Source organism: Hipposideros armiger, unplaced genomic scaffold (genome assembly GCF_001890085.2).
Source record: "Hipposideros armiger isolate ML-2016 unplaced genomic scaffold, ASM189008v1 scaffold_127, whole genome shotgun sequence".
Lineage (NCBI taxonomy): Eukaryota > Metazoa > Chordata > Mammalia > Chiroptera > Hipposideridae > Hipposideros > Hipposideros armiger.
This window is the reverse complement of record NW_017731477.1, coordinates 1178850-1202528: the sequence shown is the minus strand read 5'-3', so window position 1 is coordinate 1202528 and position 23679 is coordinate 1178850. Positions and strand designations below refer to the sequence as shown.

Below are 23679 nucleotides of genomic sequence, written 5' to 3'. Positions count from 1 at the left end.
TGTAAATAGGCAATAAATGCAGGAACAAAGTAGTGGCTGACATTGTGCAGCTCACACAGAAAAAAAAAAAAAGAAAAAAGATTTATCAAAACCTATATATTACTTAGTCATTTATCATTATCTAGAAGGAAAAAAGTCAATGATTTATTTTTAAGGACTTCAAAAACTTCTACTTGAAAAGCTCTGGTGCCAGGGTTCAATCTGTAGTTCCACCATGTGGTTGTGAAACTTTGCACAGGTTGCATAAGCTACCCTGCGCCTCAGTTCCCTCATCTATGAATGGAGATAAAACACAGCATCTACTTTATGTGTGGTTCTGAGTTACTAAAATGAGTTACTTCACAAAAAAAGACTCAGAAATATAACTATAGCTAGCAAATTCTTACTACAATTATGGTTTATTCTTATTTTTATTTTTTTACTGTGAGCACCTACTATGGCTCATGTATTTAAAACAAATTAGCTAAAATTCTTAAAAACATCTAATAATTGGCTGTTTTTAATGCCTTCCTTTTTATTTTCACTCAGGATGTTTTCTGATTTGTAACATTTTCTGGTCTTCAAAAATTGCTAATGGAAAATGAGTGCAAAATATTTACGTAATTAGAACAGTTCAACATTTTCAAAAATGGCAAAAATAAACAGCAGTTATGGAACACCTGCTTAAAAGATACTGGAAATAACTGTCTCGTGCTTCATTAACCAGTATAAACACATTTGCCAGTTTAAATCCCCTACTGAATTCAGAATTTCCAATTAGTACTAAAATGGTATTAAACTGCCAAGGGAAGAAATTCCTGAGTAAAAAATTCCGAATTGCCATTCTTAAAGGTACATTCACAGGTCAAACAGATGCCTATTTTCTAAGAAAATGTCTATTTTCTAATTTGTCTATTAAGACCTAATTTTTACCTATTTTAATAGACAAATTTAGACTACTTATTTTGCAGATTTTATTCATCTTTGGGTAACATTCAACACAGTACCGGAAATATGGCTGTTTCAAGGACCAAGGTGGGAAGAAGGAAGTAAGGCAGATAGGGAGAGAGAACTACAAGTTGTGATCACAAGGTACAGTGAATGCTGCTGCCCAGTGCCACCCAATGGAAAGGCAGGGATCATAAATATGGGAAATGGCACATTGAACCTTAGTAACAGTGTGTGACAAGTTTCAACTTGTTTGGTGCAGTCAGTAAGATGTGAGCGATTGTTGAGAGAAGGTGTATTTTAAAGTGTGCCATAAATCATGGATCATGAACAATGTATTAATATGAAATTGGCAAACGGTTTCATCCTCCATCATGACAACGCTCCGTGTCACACATCGCCTCTGGTATGGTAATGTCTGTCAAATAAAAACATTAACCTCATCCACCTTATTCACCGGATCTGGCACCACGAGACTTCTGGCTATTCTCCAAAGTCAAAATGACCATGAAAGGAAAACGTTTTGAATCAATTCAGGACATCAAGGCAGCCACAACAGCGCAACTAGAGACACTCATAAAAGAGGACTTCCAAAACTGCTTCAGAAAGTGGCAATAACGATGGGATAAGTGTTTTCAAAGCGAGGGGGGAGGTATTTTGAGGGGCATTAATGGCAATGTGTCTTTTATTGTAATAACATTTTTTATTTAAACATTCACTGCACTTTTTGATCACACCTCAAGAAACAGCTCATGAAAAACTTCTTCTCTGGGACTTCAAAGAAACCCAACCCACAAGACTGATGCAGATATGCAAAGAGTGGTTTTCTGATTCACATCAAAACAGAAAATTGTAAAGCCAAAGCAAGAAAGTTAGAAAATCAAATGAAATAAAAAATAAATAAATAAAACCTTTACATCTGGTGGTCAGAGAGTTGGCTGAAAATGTACCTCTTTGGTGGTCTTCAGAAGTGATGTAATATTACTGGTCACACATGTGACAACCATCACAATCTAGTTACCTTAACTTTGATGTATCTATTTTCTCATGATCTTATTTGTCTTGTCTAAGGAAGACAGGATACATTGGAAAGGACTCACTAGAGTCAGATGACCATGATTCTAGCTCTGGCTGCAACACCAAGTAATTTTAACAAGCTTAAGTAAATAAGTTAATAATTTCAGCATAGTCTTCCTCATCAATAAAACCATTTTCATCACAGTAAAAATCAAGTGCAATATGCAAAGGTATTTTGGAAATTGCACAGCATTACATAAGAAAATATGTAATCCTTATATCTAGTATGTAAAGAATATGTAAGAGTCAGATTCATTCCTGCATTCATTCAACAGATATTTAGTGAGCACCAACTGTTCTAAAAGCTGGGGATACAGCCAATGAAACGAAACATATGATGAACAAAACACAAAAATCCCTACCCTCCTCTACTGTATATTCTAGTGGAACAAGACACAAAACAAACTAATTAGTGAGTGAAAAACAGAATATATCAGTAATGAGTGCGGAGAAGAAAGCTTGAGCAGTGAAGCCTAAATAGAGCTAGGTAGGTGGGCTGGAGAAGGTCTTGCTGAGGTGACCACCATACAAAGGAAACTCTACAAACTCTGAGTAAGCGGGAAAATCACTGAAAGATTCTGAGCAGAGGAGTTTAGAAAGGATTCCTCAGATATATTAAGAAAAGACTTTAACAGGACATAAACATGAAAAACATTTTCAAGGCTATTGAAATGATTCAGGTGAGAGATAACGGTGGTGGCTTAAAAAGGTTGGTATGGTTGAAGGTGGTGACAGGTACTCAGATTCTGGATATATCTGAAGGCAGAGCCAAAAAGCATTAGGTATGGAAAGTGAGAGAAATAACAAAATTTAGGACTCTAATATTTTACTGTCAGTGAAAGAATGGATGGTGATGACTTCAGGAAGAACAGGTTTCAGAGGTAAGATCATACTTTGAATGTTCAGCATGTTAAGTCTGAGATGCGTGTTAGACATATAAATGCACACAATCAATATTAAATACAGTGATATGTCATGCTTTTTTCATGTAATACAGATTGCATTTTACAAGCTTAATTATTTCAAAAATAATTTTAATGGTTGCATAATTTACCACTGAATAGATTTGCCCTAACTTACTGAGCCATAACCCAGAGCTAGGATTCAGTAGGTTGTCCCCTTCACTTTTCTATATTGAATATATCATGTTGTGATAATCCTCTTTGTACTTAATTCTTTATATACATTCCTAATTCTTTTGTTAGGATAGTTTACTAGAATATGAATTACTGGTTGTGTGTTTGATAATTGTTTTTTTAATTGAAGTTTATTGGGGTGACAATGGTTAGTAAAATTACATAAGTTTCAGGTGTACAATTCTGTAACACATCATATGGGTGGTGAACAACACAGGGTGTTTGATAATTTAAAGGCATTGTTATGGGCTGAACTGTTTCCCCCAAATTCATATGTCGAAGTCCTAACCCCCAATACCTCAGAATGCGCCTGTATTTGGAGACTCTTTAAAGTGGTGATTAAATTAAAATGAGGTCATTAGGATGGCTCCTGACCTATATAGTATGTTTGGTATCATTATAAAGGGAAATTTGGACACAGGCACATGCAGGGGAAAGACAACGTGAAGACACATGGAAAAGACAGCCATCTGTAAGCCAAGAGATAGGCCTCTGAGGAAACCAGCCTGCTGCCGGCTTGATCTCAGACTCTTAACCTCCAGAGTTAAGAGTCTGGACATTGAGAAAACAAATTTCTGTCCTTCACCACCCAGTCTGTGGTACTTTTTTATAGCAGCCCTAGCAAAATAGCACAGGTGTCAATGAATATTGTCAAAGATATAATCAAATTGCTTTCCTAGGAATTTGTGCCAATATACATTTAAGGGAGAAAGCCCATCTTGCTGCATCTTTGCCAATTAAACAAATATGAGAAAATAAAACACTCAATTTATAAGATAACACTATGGAATAAAAATGGTAATTTCCAAAAAAAACAGTAACAACAACAATCATAATAAAGAAAGCCTTCTTTCTATATAAAATTCTGACCATAAATCATTTAATAATCTATAAACGAGACCTCAGAGAAGTCACCTAATTTATCTGGATCATAGTTCTCACACCTTTAAAATTAGAGATTTAGACTTGAAAATCTTTAATGGCTTTCTCTGTCCAAAAATTACATGACTTTTTTTTGCAGTGATCTTTAATTGTTCACAGTATTCCACAGGATCACATCTTATAGTCGGTCTACTCCCTGATCTAATGTAGACCACACTAGTGTCCTTATGGAGACCTCTACTAGAAGCATCATGGTCTATAGAATGTAAAGCTCACAGAACTGGAGCAAAGAAAACACTTCCAAACCCAGATTTGCTATTAAGTGGCTGTGTTATCATCGCAAGCCATATTGTTTCTCTGTATTTCCATTTCTTTTTTTTTTTAATTAAAATTTTTAATTAAAACGGGGTGACAATGGTTAGTAAAACTACATAGGTTTCAAGTGTACAATTCTGTAATATATCACCTATATATCACATTGTGTGTTCACCCTCCAGAGTCAGTTCTCCTTCCATCACCATATATTTGATCTCATTTACCCTCATCTACCACCACCCTCCCCCCTTACCCTCTGGCAACCACTTAACTATTGTCTGTGTCCTGAGTTTTTGTTTCTTTATTTGTCTTGTTCCTTTGTTGCTTTCAGTTTTATATCCCACGTATCAGTGAAATCATATGGTTCTTGACGTTTTCTGTGTGACCTATTTCGCGTAGCATAATAATCTCAAGATCCATCCATTTTGTCTCAAGTGGCACTATTTCTTGTTTCATTCAAAAAACTTTACTAGCTGGCCAGTGATAGAAAAATAAAAAATAATATATGTAAACTTATACACACTCACACATGCCCTCAACTTCCATCCTCAAAGAGTTCATATGAAGGAAGGAAGAAGTACATGGAAATAAACTGAAATCATTATATTATATTAGACAGTATATGAAAGTACCAACAGAGCTGATGTTAAATCAGCTAATACTATTCATTGTCTCACTAATTAATCTGAGAAAATTAATGTTGGGGAAATTAATTTTAGGAAATCAGGTAAAAAGGAAATTGCTGTACAAATTTAAAGATTTATAACCCTAAGATAGCATTTTAAATCTTGTCTTGCAGGTTGTAATTAATCCCCATTTATGGTTTCACAGCCCCAGCCCTGTAAATCACCTCATAGGTCCAAAATGTCCTAGCAATAGTAATCTCAGAGATTTTTGCTCCTGTACTGCACCTGCATATATTACATGTTCATTTGAACATCTCATATCATATGTTCCCCAAGAACATACTTTACAACAAACAGTTTTATATACCACTTTACCCTTTTTTAGTTCAATTACATCTGTATATAGAAATTCTTCTGTACCATAGTGTCATTATAATGAAGAGTTTTAAGAGAAATTTCATAGATTTTTAAGAAAAGAAATTTTGGCACCAAAATAAATGTATATGTTGTTTAACTGTTTCAATAGATTTTTAAGCAGTAAAATTAAGCACCTTTGGAGATTATTCTAATATAAAATTTAAAATAAGAAAAAAATTCACAGCTGTATTTTACGTATATTTAATTGTATTTGTAAGTATATGTAATTGTATTTGTAAGTATATGTATAATCTTGTCAGACAATGTAGAATGAGATAATTATCAGTGTGAAATCAAGTATCAGTGGTACTTACAAAGCAGTTCTTATCAGGATTTCTTTTCCAATGTTTCTTGTCCAATTTCTTGGCTGAAGTGGAATGCAGAGTCGCATGAGTTTGTGTTCGAGGATTTAAAGCCAGGATACTCTGAAGTATAAAATGTTTACATAGGTAAATATGGTGGCATAAAAAAATCAATTTTTATTTTAAGATTCCACTCCCCCACACACACAAAGACATACCCTAAAAATGTTGTTTTCCTCTTCTACTATTGTAATTCCACAATAAACTTATCTCAATCAGTTGTTAGGTGACATCCTAGTTGATTTTATAAGAGTATTTATTAATAGTAATATGAAGGATTTAAAAATCATGTGAACTGTAACAAATGACTCTTTAATATAAATTTTATACTTAGTATTCTTAGATGAGAATGATGTCAGAAAAGAAACACTTTATTCCAGATTTGATTTAAAATAGTAATATCAATACTCCCCACGTTTAAGTTTTTAGAGTTTACAAATTGCTTTCGTATGCACTATCTAATTTAACTCACATCAACTACTATTATCTCAAAATTTTGGATTAATACAGAGGGACCGAATTAGAACTCAGTTCTTCTGAGTGTTGGGCTTACATTCAAATACATCCAAAAATAAAGTCTATATTTTACTATGACTGTGTGAGGTCTGAAGTAGAATAGAAAACCTTCTCAACCACATGTGTAAATAATACTATGTGGCATCTGAGTCACTCAATAAAGAATTAATTTCAAGTCCCTTTCTTAGGCAAGCCTTTAAAATGGTGATGTATGTAAGGACCTCTGTAGATCAACTCCCCAGCAAAACAAACATAACTGATAAAAATAAAAATAAGAACCCTTTAAAGTCTCCAGAAATTTCCTTAATGTCAAACAGCAAATAAAGAAACACTTGTTCAAAACAATTTATTAGAACCTGGTAAAAATAGTGAGGGTTTATAGCATTTGAAGTACAACCTGCCCCCCACTTTCCACATTCCCAATGCATCGTGACAGAAAAATCCCCCTCAGGTGAGTACAGCAAAAGCACAGAGCTCCCTTTGCTCCAGTTTCCAGTTGAGGTCTGGTATCTCTCAGGAGGAGGAGCAGGCTGTCAGAATTTCTCATCCCTCCTCCTTCTCCTGCCCCCACACACACACACACACACACACACACACACACATCCTCTATGCAGCAGCTGAAGTCCAGGAAAGTGCAGCTACGTAGTCAGGAGCTCCCTTTTTTCGCCCAGTCCCCACTAGTAGAGCAGAGGCTTTGCCTCAGGAGCAGCATGGCAGTAACACTGGGGCCCTTATCACCTCAGCTCAGCTCGCTTATGGTTTGGAGTGAGCATACCAGGAGAAGGAAACTGAGATCAGAGGCTACTGCCTGCACCACCGCCCTGCTCATAAAGCAGGAGTATCACTCTGAGAGAAGCAGGCCATTGCCACCATCCCTAGCTCTGGAACTGTGGTTCAGAGATTTTTCCAAAAGGTAGAAGGAGGCCATAAAAACAGACAGCTGTCTCCAAAGGGACTGGCTTTATTTGAATTCGTATGTGGAGAAGTTCAAGCCTAAGGGTGCTCTCAAAAACAATAAAGATTTTGATGGCAAACAAATAAGAGCAGTCTGGCAGCTTCGTGACAGCAATAAACAAAATCATAAGGCATATAGTTTACCATAGAGAACCAGGGAAAGAAATAGCTAAGAACAGCTCCTATGGGGGTCACAAAAAAAAAAAAAAGACTCACCTTAAAATCTGCCCCTGCAAAGGAACCCAAGTTTAATTGAATAACACTGTGGGGCAATTTCTATCCAAAGGCATTGTCAAAAATAATAGAAGAATCAACCAGCAATCAGTGGAGACTAATAGCTGGGTGTGATGCCAATATAGGTGGACCGTGTAACAAAGAAATCAGGGGAAAGGCACGGAGAGCCCTGTTAAAAATCACTGTCATCACAGTTATTGTGCACATGCCCAAGGCTTCACCCAATGCAAGGGCTATCAGAGGTTCACACTGTGAGGGAAATAGACTTCCCTAAAATAGTCCATCAAGTTACTAGACAAATAAGCAAACAATAACAACAAGACCCCATTATTGGGGGGCGGGGTGTACTATTATCCAGGATTCCTATAATATGTTATCTAAAGTTTTTAATTCAAAAATTACAAGTCATTCAATGAAACAAGACTGTGTTTCCATTTAAGGGGGCGGGGGGAGCAGACAACAGAAATTGCCTTTCAGCAAGCCCAGGTGTCAAGTTGAACAAAAACTTCAAAGCGGCCATGAGGACAATGTCTCATCACAAAGAGACTATCGATTTAGAGATAGAAATAATAGAAAAAACAAAACAAATGGACATTCTGAAGCTGAAAACTACAATAATTAAATGGAAAAATTTGCTAGAGTGGTTCAGTTCTAGGTTTTAACTGGCGTAAGAAAGATCAGCAAACTTAAAGAGAGATCAAGAGAGATTATGCAATCCAGAGAACACAGAGGGAAAAAAAAGAATTAAACAATTAACTTTAGAGATATGTGGTACACTATTAAGCACACCAAAATACTATAATGGGAGTACCAGAATAAGATGAAAGAAAGGAGGAGTTTTACACATAGACACAGTAGTAAAAATACTAAAAGTCAACACCAAAAAGAAAATCTTGGAAGCAGCAAGAGGGAAAAACAAACAAAACTCGTCTAGTATAAGAGAACTCCAATAAGTTGAGTTGACTTTACATTTGGAACAATAAATGTCAGAAAGTAGTGGCATGAATTTGAAAGGATTAAAAATCATATAAAGTAGTCCTCCAACCACAATGGAATGGAATTAGATATCAATAATGAAAATAAATTTGAGAAATGTACAAACAATATAAATGAACATAGTAAAGGTACTGAGAGAAACCAGTTATAAAATACCACATATTGTATGATTCCACTTATATAAAATGTCCAGATTAGGCAAATCTATAGAGACAGAAAGTAGATTGTGGCTGCCAGGGGCTGGGGAATTAGGGAGAAATGGGAATGCCTGCTAAAGGGAATATGGTTTCATTTTCGGGTGATGAAAATTGATTGTGATGATGGTATCACAACTCTATAAATGCATTAAAAGATTCTGAATTCTATACTTCATATGGGTGCACTGTGTGCTATGGTAATTACATCTGAATAAAGCTGTTACCAAAAATATATAAATAACCACTAAATTCTACATTCAGTGGATTTCACTATGTACTATATTCACTCTAATAAATATCATTGGGACTTATTTATTAGCCCAATATAAATGATGATTATTTTTAGTAATTCTTATATATCACGGACATGATATTTCTTCAATATATCTGTTTAGATGTCTATGTCTTCTGGACAACAAATATACAATATAGCTATGAGTTTTATATGGTTTATTCTTTATTAAACAATGCCAAAGCCACCTATTATTAAGAGCCAGCATTAAAATATAATTAATCTCATTTTACACAAAAATTAAAAACATTTACTTATTATAAAATAAATAGTTTTCTTACCTAGTTATTTAAAATTGAACCATTACTAATCTCATATAAATTCAAACAGATAAATAAAAAGATAACATGTTTTAAAGGTAGTTATTGTGGCCAACATTTGAAACAAAAACAAAACAAACAAAAACTGGGTAACCTGCAAGAAAGATGGCTGCATTTATTTTAGTTTTTATTTTCATAATCTATATTGTGATAAATGATTATGTTTATCTATATCAGCAGAGTAATGTAACTTTTGAGAATAGCATTCTAAATACAATTTATTGGCTGCTTATCACAGTAACTTTTCTTTTACATAGCAAAAGTAGAAAGTATAACATAACATAAAATATTAGGTTAACCTTTTGCAAAAAGGCAGTGACTTGAATTTAATGGATCTTGGGTAAAAATAAATTGAATTGTAGAGAATGGTTACCAAGGATTTGACTTAATAATATCCCAAATGAAAAGTGATATAAAATAAAAATACAGGACATGAGTGGTTGAGAGCTGTTAAAAACAATTTTCAAAAGCAAGACTTTTTAAAACTAAAAGTCAATATCATCAATAACTAAGAAGCTGGCAGAATAATACAGGAGAGTTCTAAATTACATTCTTCTTAAGAAATGACCAGAGCCGGGTCCTAACAGGGTCACGGGTTCCCCTCTCTGGATAAATTGAGCACTTTAAAAGGCCAGTTAACCCTTTCAGACATAAGGTATTTTCTTATACAGGGACATTTTCTCGCAAGCAAAGAATTTGGCCTTTGGCTTCCCCAATCACTTTCAGTAACACAATAAAAATGTACTGGTGATTCTCGTGGCAGAATAACAAAATTTGAGAACATTTCACTGCACTAATTTTATATAGATTTCGAAATGATAGAATATGATCCAGAGACATTTACACAAGAGATCAAATCAGGGTTACATGTTGTCACTCTTTTGTCTGTCAACACTATTCTGGGAAGTGGTTGGAATGTTGCCATATACACACTAGAATTCTGCATTGCATCCGAGGCTGTATTTCCATATTCAAGTGAGAGCCCAAAGAGGAGGCGTCCATACTGACTATAATCACAGGCCCTCATTATACAAATAAAAGCACTAAGATTAGCCTTAAGATACTGGAACTGCAGTGTTATTTGAGTGCTTGGATTCCAATTGCAGGATGCCACTTGGACAACATATCCTCCTTCTAAAAACATGGCTTTGTTTTATATCACAATATTGATTATTCAAACATAATGTACCATTAAGCGTTCTTCACGCTTTGCATTTTAAATTATAAACAAACATTCCCTCTTCAATACGGGTCACTACTTACTACAATTCTGAGTCATTAAAATGATACATATTATATACATATATTATATACATAATATATAGTGACACTTCAGATTTACAGGCTGAACTTGATGAATTACATTTTGTTTTATTTAAATTATCCCTAAATTTTGTCTTTGATGGTTTACGCTTTGTCCTCTAGAAGTTGTCTTCTACTTTCCATTGCATCAAGTAAAAAAATTTGAAAATTTTTAAAAATAAAAAAAACATGCTTTTCTCATGTTTTGATAATTAGGCATAAATAATCTTGATTTCCATAAAACATTGAATCATGCTGTCATTTTTTTCCCTTAATAAATATTCTCAGCTAACAGGAAAACAGAAACACCTGTTGATTAATGCTTTTGATCAGTATTTGTTACTCCATTCAGACAACAATCTAACAAATGTTTATCGATGGAGAACTGAACTTTTCAGTACTTACTTAACAGTCTCAGGCTACAAGCCCCAGTCTCAGGCAATTACCCCACCCTTTGCCATGTGTATCATTAGTCACAGTGTAGGAATTTCCAAAGACACCTTTGGTTCCTGGGTAAGCTCAGAACCGATATGCTCTTGGTTGGGAGCAGAAGAGGAAAGAATTTTGCACCCCAGTACCACACTTGAGATATAAACAACTTCAAGGTCTAAAACCTTAAAAATCCATGGTAATCAGTCCTGGTCAAAGGCTTTCACATTTTCTTTTTTCTTTTTTCTTTTTAATGCACTTCTATTCTTTGTCCTGACTCAGCATTCTTTTCTCTTAGGTTGGACTGCCTTTCCAAATAATTTATCTTCCACGTTTTTCATTTACTAGCTTTATGCAATGGCTTAATGCACAATGCCAACTCATTGCAGTTAATAAATAATTGATGAAGAAAGGAGGCTCTGACAGTCCTAAATCTTACAACTTTCATTTTAGTAAGTATTCACTAACCACTTTGCACAGTGCTTGAGGTTAAATTTGGGCTTAGATCTTAGCTCTACCAATCTTACTGGTTATTTAAACTCTCAATCTCTCTACTTCTTCAACTACAGAATGGTGATTAGTAATAGCACCTTCCTCAAACTGGGAAGGGTTGTTTTGAGGATTAAATAAGATGATTCATAAAACTGTCTGGAATAGTGCATGCACTAAGTGCTTACTACCTGTTATCAATTAGTATGTGATGGAACCAAATTTTAGGCTCCATTCAACCAACATATATTCATGGTCCTGTACTGTCAATTCTGGATCTATACATGGGAATCACCTTTCTAAATTACAGATATAGACAAAGATGAGGGTGACAGGTGAAAAGGTAACTATAAATAAGACAAAACGAAAAATAGATCTGTACCCCAGATGAAACAGTCATTGGTCTCTGAACTTATCTTTGCCCTAAGCCAGCAATTTCAAAGTCGGCCTCCCTGAAAAATGCAATATGCTCCTCACAAATTAATATCACAGTGTAGAGCGGTCATGAAATTCAAATACAGATTTTTAAAATCCACTACACACATATAACAATGTAGATATCATTTTATAATACATACAACAGTATATATAACTCATGGACTTTTGGTCCCAACATATTTAGGTGAATTCACATTACATTTCCTTCCCAGGAAAAACAGGCCAGATTAAAAATGATGAATTTATAAAACATCAAAAAAATCATCAACTGGAAATGAATGAACCCCTGAGAATGCTAGCTCGTCACATTCCTTGGGAAATATTCATTTCTATTGAACAAATAGTTAACAGAAATAAAATAGCTTATACATCTTAAAATATCACATTCACCATGTCTCTCTCCTACTCAACACGAGAAGAACTGCCACGTGAAGCCATAACCAGGCTCTGCATCATTTATAGAATACACACCACAAACCAGGCACCTAAAGTGCTCTCTAACTGGAAAAAAAAAAAGTCTGTTTATTGTCCTTCATAAAAGATTGAGAACTCAAACACAGAAACCATAACTTGTACATCTGATATTAATCTCATGGTTCTTAATACAGAACAGAGCCTTCCAAAAGCGGTGGCTGATTCTGACTTAGACACTGTGCTGGTCAGCTCTAGAGGCTAAGAATTCCAAGATGAAGATGCTGGCCTATTCATTTACGACTGAGAGTCCACTCCCTAGCTCGCAGACAACCACCGGCTCGCTGTGTCCTCACAAGGCAGAAAGACACCAAGGGCTCTCTTGACTCTCTCCTTATAAAGGCACTACCTCTATTATGAGGCCCCCTCATGACTTCATCTAACCCTAGTTACTTCCCAAGGGCCCCATCGCCACATATAATTACATTAAGAGTTAGGGCTTCAACACATGAAATTTAACATTCAGTCTGTAACAGTCATGGAAAGGGTTCTGCCATCTGTGAAACTATGCAAATGCTGTTAATACAGGGCATCAGCTTAAAACAGCTTTATCTTAAGATTGCAAATGGTACCACATAGAGTCTACACTTTTATCAAGCAGAAACTTCAGAAAAACAAAAAAGGTATAATACGACATTGTTTAAATTTAAAAAATTAAAAATAACAAAGAAATTAACAATAACCATTAATTATTTTTTAAACCATTTGAACAGCAAAGCATTAATAATTGCACACTAATTTACATACTGCTTATATAGTTTCAATACAAGAATTGAAAATATATATCATGAGCAAATACTTAAGTAATGCAAAAAATACAAAAGATGAGAATCTGACTACAGTTATTTTTAAATTTCACTACTTTAATCATAAACTATTTTTATTTAGTACGCATATATGCATTATATATTTAAAGAAAAAAATCAATATTTGGAAAAAGCATAGCTATGAAAATCCATGTTAAGATGATATCTGTGTTTGCAAAATTTGAATAAATATAAGAATCTATATATACATAAAAATCCAAGACAGAATCATACATGGAGAGAACTAATGAGGTAAATTATTACATTATCCAAAAAAATTTCACCAGTCCATTGGGTAATTAAGAAAATTCATATTTGAGAATTTATACTTTTTTCATTCAAGAAATATTAGTCTTTTTATTTCAAAACTTGTTTACAGAAAACGTTTGGTCTCAAATAACTATTATAATTTACTTTTTTTTATATATATTTTTTTTAATTGGGGAATTGGGGGATGGGAACAGTGCGATGGGAACAGACAAGTTGCTGTTCTCTTGTTCTTCAGTCTAGTTGTGGAGGATGTTGCTTCACTGGCCCAAGTTGGCACCATCATTGCGCTCTTCCCAGTCGAGGCAGATCAGTCGCCGGTTTCTGGATGGCCGCTCACTGCGGCTGCTGGCCGCTCATGCTGGCTGCTGGCTACACACGGTAGCCCATGGCAACCCACTGCCACAGGGGACTGCAGCCTACGCCGTCACCGGCGACTCACAGCAGCCCAGCTCCAGGTTGAGCTGTTGTTCGGCATCTTAGCTGTAGAGGGCAGTGTCACTGGCCCTCATATGTGGGATCCGAACCGGGGCCCTCTGGCGTCCCAAGCCAGTTCTTAACCATCACGCCACTCGGCCAACCCTATTATAATTTACTTTTAATCTATTAACTTTTGTGTTTAAGATACACTGGTTTTCAAAACAGCTGTATTTACAAGACCAAGGTTCATTTTAGTTCAAAAGAGGCTAAGTGTACACAAGCATGCTAAAAAGAAAGCAATACTGGCCAGCAAATAGAAAAGCTGGAAAACAAGACAAGCGGAAAGATGGAAGTAAGACCTGGGTTAATTGAGTTTAGGTGTTTTTATAATTAACTAAATAGAGCAAGTAGCATGATTTTCAGGTTCACAAAATTATAATGCACCAAGAATTGACTAGTTGTCCATCATCTATTTGGTTAACAGCTAAAAGGAAACATGTGTGGGCTAGCAAGTGACTGACATCAGCCATAAGAACTAAACTAATTTTTTATAAAGCCAATTAATTTTGGATTTTATTAATATGAAGGATTATCACAAGATACGTTTCCTTCTGAGAAGGATAAGAGTGGGGCAAGGAATATGCGGTGAGTTGGAGAGCTGGACTATTTAAAATCAAGAAAATGTCACATTTGAAAACATTTTTTATTATGCTATTAGCGTTAGTATAATTCTCAACTCTGGATAATTGTTATGCATATTCAATACTGTTGATTTGCTCTTCTACCCACCTGCTTTGGTTTCCTTGACATCATGACATTAAGACATATTTTTCTATTCAATCCATACTTTTGTGACTTCCATCCCCCCTCTTGACCACACTGAAGTGTTCCTGAACTCTACTGCATGCCCCTCTACTAATAATTACTTTCCTGCAGCTGATTTTTATATCTGTATTCCAAACCTGGAGACCTCTGCCTTGACCTACACTCATCCACTTCACTGGATGCCAAGTAACCCATTTCCATGCCCCATCATCATCCAGTTTTTTCACATCAAAAAGCAAGCAATGCATTCCCTTTTCCCCCTCACAACTTTTTAACTCCACTTGACTTCTGTCAATAATACCACCACTTCTCCAGTAAATTGGACTTCATATTTTGGTCACTATAACTACTACTGACTACAATGCCAGTCAACATCAGTCATGCCTGGCCTGTCATTAGCATCTTCTATTTCTCCAACCTACTGCAGATTGTAGTATGTTTGCATCATAGTATAACAGTACTCCCTAATTAAACTATTCACAAGTCTGTATATTTTCTTATCCTCCATCCAGAGAGAGAGAGAGAGAGAGAGAGAGAGAGAGAGAGAGATTAAATGGCTCAACATTACACATAATATCAGTATAAACTATGACCTTGCTACTCAGTCTGGTACCCATCTACCACGCCAACCTACCTCCACTCTCACCTATTTCTTGTTTATTGAGCCTATGTACAATCCTATGTCTATACTGGCTGCCTATGTCTAGGATGCAGCCAATTATGTTAGTTTAAGTGGTAAGTTTTCTTTAAGTTCTAAGAACCATTTCCTCTAAAATTTAAGAAGAAATGACCCTTCCTCTATTTAGATTATACCCATGCACTTCTAGAGAATCTATTGCCACTGTCATTGATTTGACACATCAGACGTATCAAGAAATCATTAATATATACGCATACTCTCTCCCATCAAACTGGTCAGTAAAACCCTCAAAAGCAAGGATGTAATTTATATATCCTTATATCTTCAAAATGAAGCATAATACTTCATTAGTGAAAATATGCAAAAATAAATTATTAATGAGAAAAATTCCTTAGCAAAACAATCTCAAAAAGCAGCAAGAAACTCCCAATGGAGAGTTAAAAGGATGTTAATTCTAGCAAAACAAACAGAATTCTGTTTTCTTCTTAGTGTTTATTCTGTTGCAGAGGACAAAGTGTACTTGTCACCAGTAACAAATGTTTTTAAGCCATATAATCATTAATTACTCCAAAATGGGAGGTCACTGTTTTCACCACTTTCATTTGAAAGTTTTATGCAACTTCACTGAAGCAGCAGTGAAACACTCTGAAGTAAAACTTGCTATCTGTGGTAATAACATCTGCAACGAGTTTTGACAAGAAAACAAAATGAATTACTTGTTATCCACTCTTAAAATGTCCTAAATGGTCAGAATTTTGGATTTTATTAAACAACATAGACATCTCCAACATATGAAAGACATGGTTCCTACAACAAAAGAAGGTGCAGACCACTGCCGGAAGTAGGCAGGAATAAATAAAAATAAAGTGGAAAATCTTCAGTAAAAGGTCAGGTCAAGGTATCTCAGTTCTTTATCAAACATGACCTAGCAATTCCAACTTAGGGGCATAAATATCTCACTTTAAATAATTTAAATTTAAACCTAAAGTAAGATGTAAAGCAATAATGCTTCTTTTAATACTCTTCATCTGTAATTAAATACTACTTGACCTAAACTGGTTTCCACCCAGGGATAAATAAAATTAACTCTCTGCATCTTCTTTGGGTCTCTAGGATTTAGTGCATTAGAGTTGTAATGAACTTTACATACTAACATTTGATATCCCATTCTAATTCAGGAATCCTAGTCCAAACACTCATTGACTTATATCAACTGAATTTATCAAAGAAAATGCAGTTAGATAAATAGGAAAAGGGCATGAACACCTCACAGAGGAACACACACATATTCCCAATTTAAGAGAGAAAAACGTTCAACCACCCACTGGGTCTTCACTGCAAATAAGTTTCCTCCCTTGGAACATTCCTGAAATGTTCTTGTCACGTCTCCAGTAATAAACATGTTGCCCAATACTTCTCTTTGAGCTACTGTTGTCATACATTTTACTTTTCTTTATATTTAGTGCCTTTTCAAGTAATTTTTATAATAGCTTCATTGAAATGTTATTGACTTTACCACAGAATTTACATATTTAAAGTGTACAATTCAATGGTTTTTCGTATATTCAGAGTTGTGCAACCATTATTATAATCAATTTTAGAACACTTCATCAATCTCTCTCCCAAAAAATATCCATACCCATGAACAGTCACTTCTTACTGCCCCCCCAAATGCCCAGCTTAATCATTAATGTACTGTATGACTCTATAGGTTTGTCTATTTTTTCCAGCTTTATTGAGGTATAATTGAGAAATAAAAACTGTATGTATTTAAGGTATACAATGTGATGTGTTGATATACATACACATCATGAAATAATTACCAAAATCAAGCTAATTAATATACCTATCACCTCACAGTTAACTATTTTTAGTTTTGTGGAAAGAACATTTAAGATCTATTCTCAGTATATTTTAAGTACACAACACAGTAATATCAACTATAGTCACCAAGCTGTACATATGAGGTGTGATTTTAAAAAATGTGAATATTTAAATTAAAAAAATATATATTACAGTAAAAGACATAGTGCCATTAATCCCCTTCAAAATACTCCCCCTCACTTCGAACACACTTCTCCCATTGTTCTTGCCACTCTCTGAAGCAGTTCTGGAAGTCTTCTTTCGTGAGTGTCTTAGTTGTGCTGTCGTGGCTGCCTCGATATCCTGAATCAATTCAAAATGTTTACCTTTCATGGTCATTTTGACTTTGGGGAAGAGCCAGGAATCACACGGTGCCAGATCTGGTAAATAAGGTGGATGAGGACACACCGTAATATTTTTATTTGACAGAAATTGCTGTACCAGAAGTGATGTGTGACAGGGAGCCTTTCTATTGTGATCACAAAATATGGTGAATGCTGCTGCTGAGTGTTATCCAATGGAAAGGCAGGGATCTTCAATATGGGAAGCAACACACAGAACCTTAGCAACAGTGTGTGGCAAGTTTCAACTCGTTCTGTGCAGTCCGCTGGGTGTGAGCTACAATTGAGAGAAGGCGTGTTTTAAAGTGCGGTGTAAATCACGCTCCATCATGACAATGCTTCGTGTCACACATCACTTCTGGAATATGGCAATTTCTGTGAAACAAAACATTACGGTGTGTCCTCATCCACCTTATTCACCAGATCTGGCATCATGTGACTTCTGGCTCTTCCCCAAAGTCAAAATGATTCAGGACATTGAGGCAAACACAAAAGCACAACTAAAGACACACACAAAAGAGGACTTCCAGAACTGCTTCAGAAAGTGGCAAGAATGAGGAGACAATGTGTTCAAAGTGAGGAGAAGTATTTTGAGGGGGATTAATGGCAATGTGTCTTTTACTGTAATAATTTTTATTTAAACACTCACCGTATTATTTGGTTACATCTCATATTTGACCTCTAGAACTTATTCACACTGCTTAACTAAAACTTTGTACACTTTAACCATCATCTTTCAGGGCCGGCTGAGTGGCTCAGTTGGTTAAGAGCTCGCTCAAGAGTGAGAGCTCTGAGAAACAATGGTGTTCGAGTCCTGGCCCTAGCTGAGCTGCAGCTGAGCTGCCAACAGGTGGCAGCATGACTCAGCTAAAAAAAAAAAACAAAACAAAAACTCCCTCTAATCATCACCTTCCAATTTCCCCCACTCACTGTCCCTGGAAACTATCGTTCTAATCTCTGCTTCTATGGGTTTGACTTTTTCAGATTCTACAAATAAGTGAGATCATACAGTGCTTGTCTTTCTGTGCCTGGATTACTTAGCATATGCTCTCCAGGTTCATCCATGATGTCACAAATCACAGAATTTCTTTCTTTTCATTGCTTAATATTCCGTGGTATGTATATACCACATTTTATTTATCCATTCATCCATTCATGAACACTTGAGTTGTTTCTATAACTTGGCTATCGTGAACAGTGCTGCAATAAACACAGGACTGCAAACATCTCTTTAGATAATGACTTCTATCCTTTAGATATTAATATATCCCCAGAAGTGTGATTGCTAGATCATAGTTGTATTTTTTAATTGTATTTTAGTTGTATTTTTTGTGACTTCTGTACCCTTTTCCATAATGGCTGTCCCAATTTACATTCCCATCAAGAGTGTACAATGGGTCCCTTTTCTCCACATCTTCACCAGCCCTTGTTATCTTATATTTTTTTAGTGAAAACCATTCTCAATGTAGTTTATATTTGCATTTTACTGTTGATTAGAGATGTTGAACACCTTTTCATATACCTTTTGGCCAACTGCATGTCTTCTTTTGAGAAATGTCTGTTTTGAGAAATGTCTGTTTGGATAGCCCATTTGTAATAGGTTTATCTGTTTTCTTGCTATAAATTCACCTATTTTGGACATGTTATATAAATAACATCACACAATACATGGTCTTTTGTAACTGATTTTTTTCACTTAGCACAATGCTTCCTTTTTTTTTTTTTTTAAGCTGAGCCATCCTGCCACCTGTTGGCAGCTCAGCAGCTGCTCAGCTCGGGACGGGAATCGAACCGCTGTTGCCCAAAGCTCAAATTCTTGAGCGACCTCTTAACCAACTGAGCCACTCGGCCAGCCCTTAGTACAATGCTTTCAAGGTTTAACCATGTTGCCTTTTATTTTTATAAATGTTATAAACCACACACTATATATTTTTATTTAAATAGTCATTATCTTTTAATGAGATTTAATAAGTAGAAATCATATGTTTACCCACATAGTCACCATTTTTGTAGTTTTATATTCCTTTGTGTAAATCCATATGTCCACCTTGTTTCATTTTCCTTCTAGTCTGAAGGACATGACTACCTTTACCATTGCTTACAGTGCAGGGCTACTGCTGGTAAATTTTCAGCTTTTTTGTCTGAATAAGTCTTTTTTCACCTAGATTTTTGAACTCTAATTTCACTGAATATACGAGGTCAGACAATTAAGTTTGTCTAATCCTGGGAAAAGTGCTACATACCTCAATGCTAAATATCACTATTGACACCTTCAAAGTACTCCCCTTGGGAAGCTATGCACTGATGCCAGCGCCTAGTCCACCCTTCCAAGCAATTTTGAAACTCTTTTTCTGGAATGGCCATCAGAGTTGTTATCTTATTACCCTTAATGTCCTGAATGTCATCAAAATGTCTTCCTTTCAACATTTCTTTTATCTTTGGGTAAAGAAAGAAGTCATTGGGGGCCAAATCAGGTGAATAGGGAGGGTGTCCTAATACAGTTATTTGTTTACTGGCTAAAAACTCCCTCACAGTCCCGTGTGAGCTAGTTCATTGTTATGATGCAAGAGTCATGAATTGTAGGCAAAAAGTTCAGATCATCTAACATTTTCACGCAGCCTCTTCAGCACTTCCAAATAGTAAACTTGGTTAACTCTTTGTCCGTTGGTACAAATTCATAATGAATAATCCCTCTGATATCAAAAAAGGTTAGCAACTTTGTTGCAACAAGTTGGCAAACTTAACTGTTGGACCTAGTATATAAAATGCTTAGTTGAGAGCTTTTTTCCTCAGTACTTCAAATATGTTGCTCTGCTGTTTTCTCACTTGCATTGTTTCAAACAATGTCTGTTTTTACATTATCTTTGTTCTTCTGTGCCTTTTTTCCTCTGTCTGCTTTGAGGATTTTCTCTTTATCACTGGTTTTGAGCAAGTTATGATATGCCTTGCTTTAGTTTTCTTCATATTTCTTCTGTTTGGACTTCATTGTGCTTTCTGGACCTTTGATTTATTTTTTCAAGTTTTTCTGTCTTTCCACCCCTCCACCACTCCTTTTCTTGGAGTGATTCTATTTACATGTATATTAGGCCATTGAGGTTGTCCCACAGTTTTTATATTTTTTCTCTCTCCCTGTTCCATTTGGTCAAGTTACTATTGCTATGTTCTCAAGTTCACTATCTTTTCTTCTGCACTATCTATTTTTAACCCTATTCAGTATATCTTTCCTCTTAGACACTGCAGTTATCGTTTCTAGAAGTTCAGTTTGGCTCTTTTATCTCCTATGCCTCTACTTAACTTTTTGAACATGTAGAATATAGTTATAATAACTATTTAAATGTTTTCTGCCAATTCTAACATCTAACATAAAACTAACATGTCAGTTTTGAGTTTGTTTCAATTCATTGATTTTTATCCTCATTACAGGCTGTATTTTCCTCCTCCTTTTCAACTATGCCTGGTAATGTTTAATTGGATGTCAAGTATTGTAGAGTTTACCTTGTTGGGTGCAAGATGTTTTTGTTTTTCCATAAATATTCTTGAGACTTGATCTAAGACACAGTTGACTTACGTGAAAATAGCTTGATCCTTTTTGTTCTTCCTTTTATGATTTGTGAGGTGGTACTTAAGCATTTGGTCTAGGGCTAATTATTTTAAACTACTGAGCCAAGAGACTTCTGAGTATCTAATGTCCTGTGAATCACAAGGTCGCCAGTCTAGCTAGTGGGAGCAGGTACCTTCCCAGACCAGTGTGAATGTCATACTGTTTCTTCTGGTTCCTCAGGTTCAGGTCATTTTTCTCACATTACTCTGTGGAAGACTCACTGTGGATCCTCTGCAGATCTCCAGGTTTCTCTTTGAGACACTCTCTTACCTGTTACTCTGTTCTACAAACTCTAGCATCTTGGTCTCCCCAGACTGTCAGCTCTGCCTCCTCAAATGAAGGAGTCCACCGGGCTCTGTGAGGGTTCCCATTTCCAGAGCTGAAGCTTATAAACTCTCTCAAGAAAGTAAGCTGGGGAAATACTGAGGTTCTCTTTATTTGTTTATCATCTCAGGGATAACTATCTTTTGTTGCCTAATATCTAGTACCTTGAAGACCACTGCTTCACATACCTTTTTTTTTTCTTTTTTATTGTTTCAGGGGGCAATTTATGAAGGAAAGGGTTAATTCAGTAGGCCTGAGTTGCCCAAGTCCTGCACATTCCCCAAAAAGGCCTATTTTCAGAAGTGGCCCTTCACCTACTCCTAGGAACCAAGCTGACAATAGTCTGTCTGACAAGAGTGTTTTGCATGCCAAAAGCCTTGGGCCACACTATATCAGTTTGAGTAGACAGTTTAAGCTAACAATGTGATTAATGATGAACATCTGCTTTTTCTCTGCAGGTCTGGAGTTTGGGTAACTCAAATCAGTCATGCAGCAGTACTACATGCCTACTAGACTAATACCCAGTAAAAACTCTGGGCACTAAGGCTTGATTCAGCCTCTCTGGTTGGCAACACTTCACACATATTGTCACATATCATTGCTAGGAGTATGAAACATGTGACATATAACTCCACTGAAAAAGGACACCTGGAATCTCGTGCCTGGTTTCCTCTGGACTTTGACCTATGTGCCTTTTCTCTTTGTTCACTTTAATCCATCTTTCATTGTAATAAACTGTAACCATTAATATAACAACTTCTGAGTTCTGTGAACACTTCTAGTGAATCAAAGAGCCTGATGGGGACTCCTGACAAAAAACGCAAACCCATTCCCTATTATTCCACCTTGAGCAGAAGTGAAATAGAGACAACAGAATCATATTTTAATGGCTACTCCCTCCTACACAGCTTAACTTTGTAAAGCCAATTGACCAAAAGAACATAGAAAAATTCTCAAAATGTCAGTAAAGTGATTTTCCACTCTTTTATATTCCACTAAGTGCCAGCCAGTAAAATATATTTAGAAGTGTTAGTCTTTGGGGAGGTCTCACTAAAGGGAAGGGTGGACCCTTCTTTTCACATTCCTTTCTCCTTTTTGGAGCTTTAACTTCCAACTTGAAGAGTGAGGTGGACATGAGGATATCAGAGTAGAAAAATAAAAACCAGTTGACAAGAGAAAGGTACCGCATGCCCTGTACTACGTATCTCTGGACTTCTTTACATGAGGAAGAAATAAATTACTGTCTTATAGTATGCCGCATAATCTGGTTCTTACAGTGCCCGAGGTGATTCTAATGGCCAACTAGGTGTGGGAAGCACTGATAGGCCAATCAACAAGGGAAAATATTCAGAGCCAGAGTATATATAAATGTCAAAATGAAAGCATTTGGCTTATGTACTTAAAAGACAAATGGGAAATCACATCAGCATAAGTTAGTATTTTTCTTGAAATCCATCAAGATGTCAAAAATCCTAAACCAAAAATTACTCATTTCAAAAAATGATCAATGGAAATGTTGTTGTGCCAGCACAGGAAAAAAAAAAAAAGATTCATTTTAATCTCCATTGATCGGCTGCTAATAGGTTTCTCCATTTTAACTGATATGAATTTTTAATAATATGGCAAAATGATATGAATAAAAATTTACCCAGTGTTCCCTTATAAATTGTTTTCTGGAAACCTTCCATAACCATCCCCTGCACACAGCTCCCTCCCTTCAATCCACACTCCCAAACAAGCTGTGTTAAAGCCCCTCCTGCCAGGTTGTGGTAGATAACACATTTCTGATCTCCCAAGATACACCATCTCTATCAATATTCTCTGACTTAATTTCAGGATTTGTTCTCAGCCTAACATACATTTCAAACAAGAAGACAGTTTAACTCCTTTTTCTCAAAATTTGATGTCTCTTACTTGAAGAAAATACTTAGACACATTTTTCTAATGTTCTTGTATCAAATGACTGTTTATTAATAGCTGATGTTGAATGCGAGCTTCCAGTATACCAGGCACCTTTCTAAGTGTTTTCAAAGTTGATCGTCACAACAATCCTATGATGACATTAGTATTATTGCCAGTTCATAGGCAAGAAAACAAAATTATAAGACAGCTGAGTTAACTTGCCTAGAAAGTCACAGAGATTCTAACTCACATGTATTAGCTTCACATTCTACACTGTTAAAAAGTTCTCTGTACTTTCCTCATAGACAGC

The 23679-nt window shown here is 35.7% G+C and overlaps 1 protein-coding gene across 2 annotated transcripts in view; it reads right to left on the bottom strand.

Moving 5' to 3' along the window:
* DPYD (dihydropyrimidine dehydrogenase) overlaps positions 1 to 23679 on the bottom strand; it is an 870205-nt gene that overhangs the window by 829239 nt on the left and 17287 nt on the right. For both annotated transcript variants that reach the window (XM_019648865.1, XM_019648864.1), the window contains exon 2: positions 5695 to 5805. In XM_019648865.1, the coding sequence (XP_019504410.1) occupies positions 5695 to 5805 (111 nt within the window). The remainder of the gene's footprint in view (positions 1 to 5694; positions 5806 to 23679) is intronic.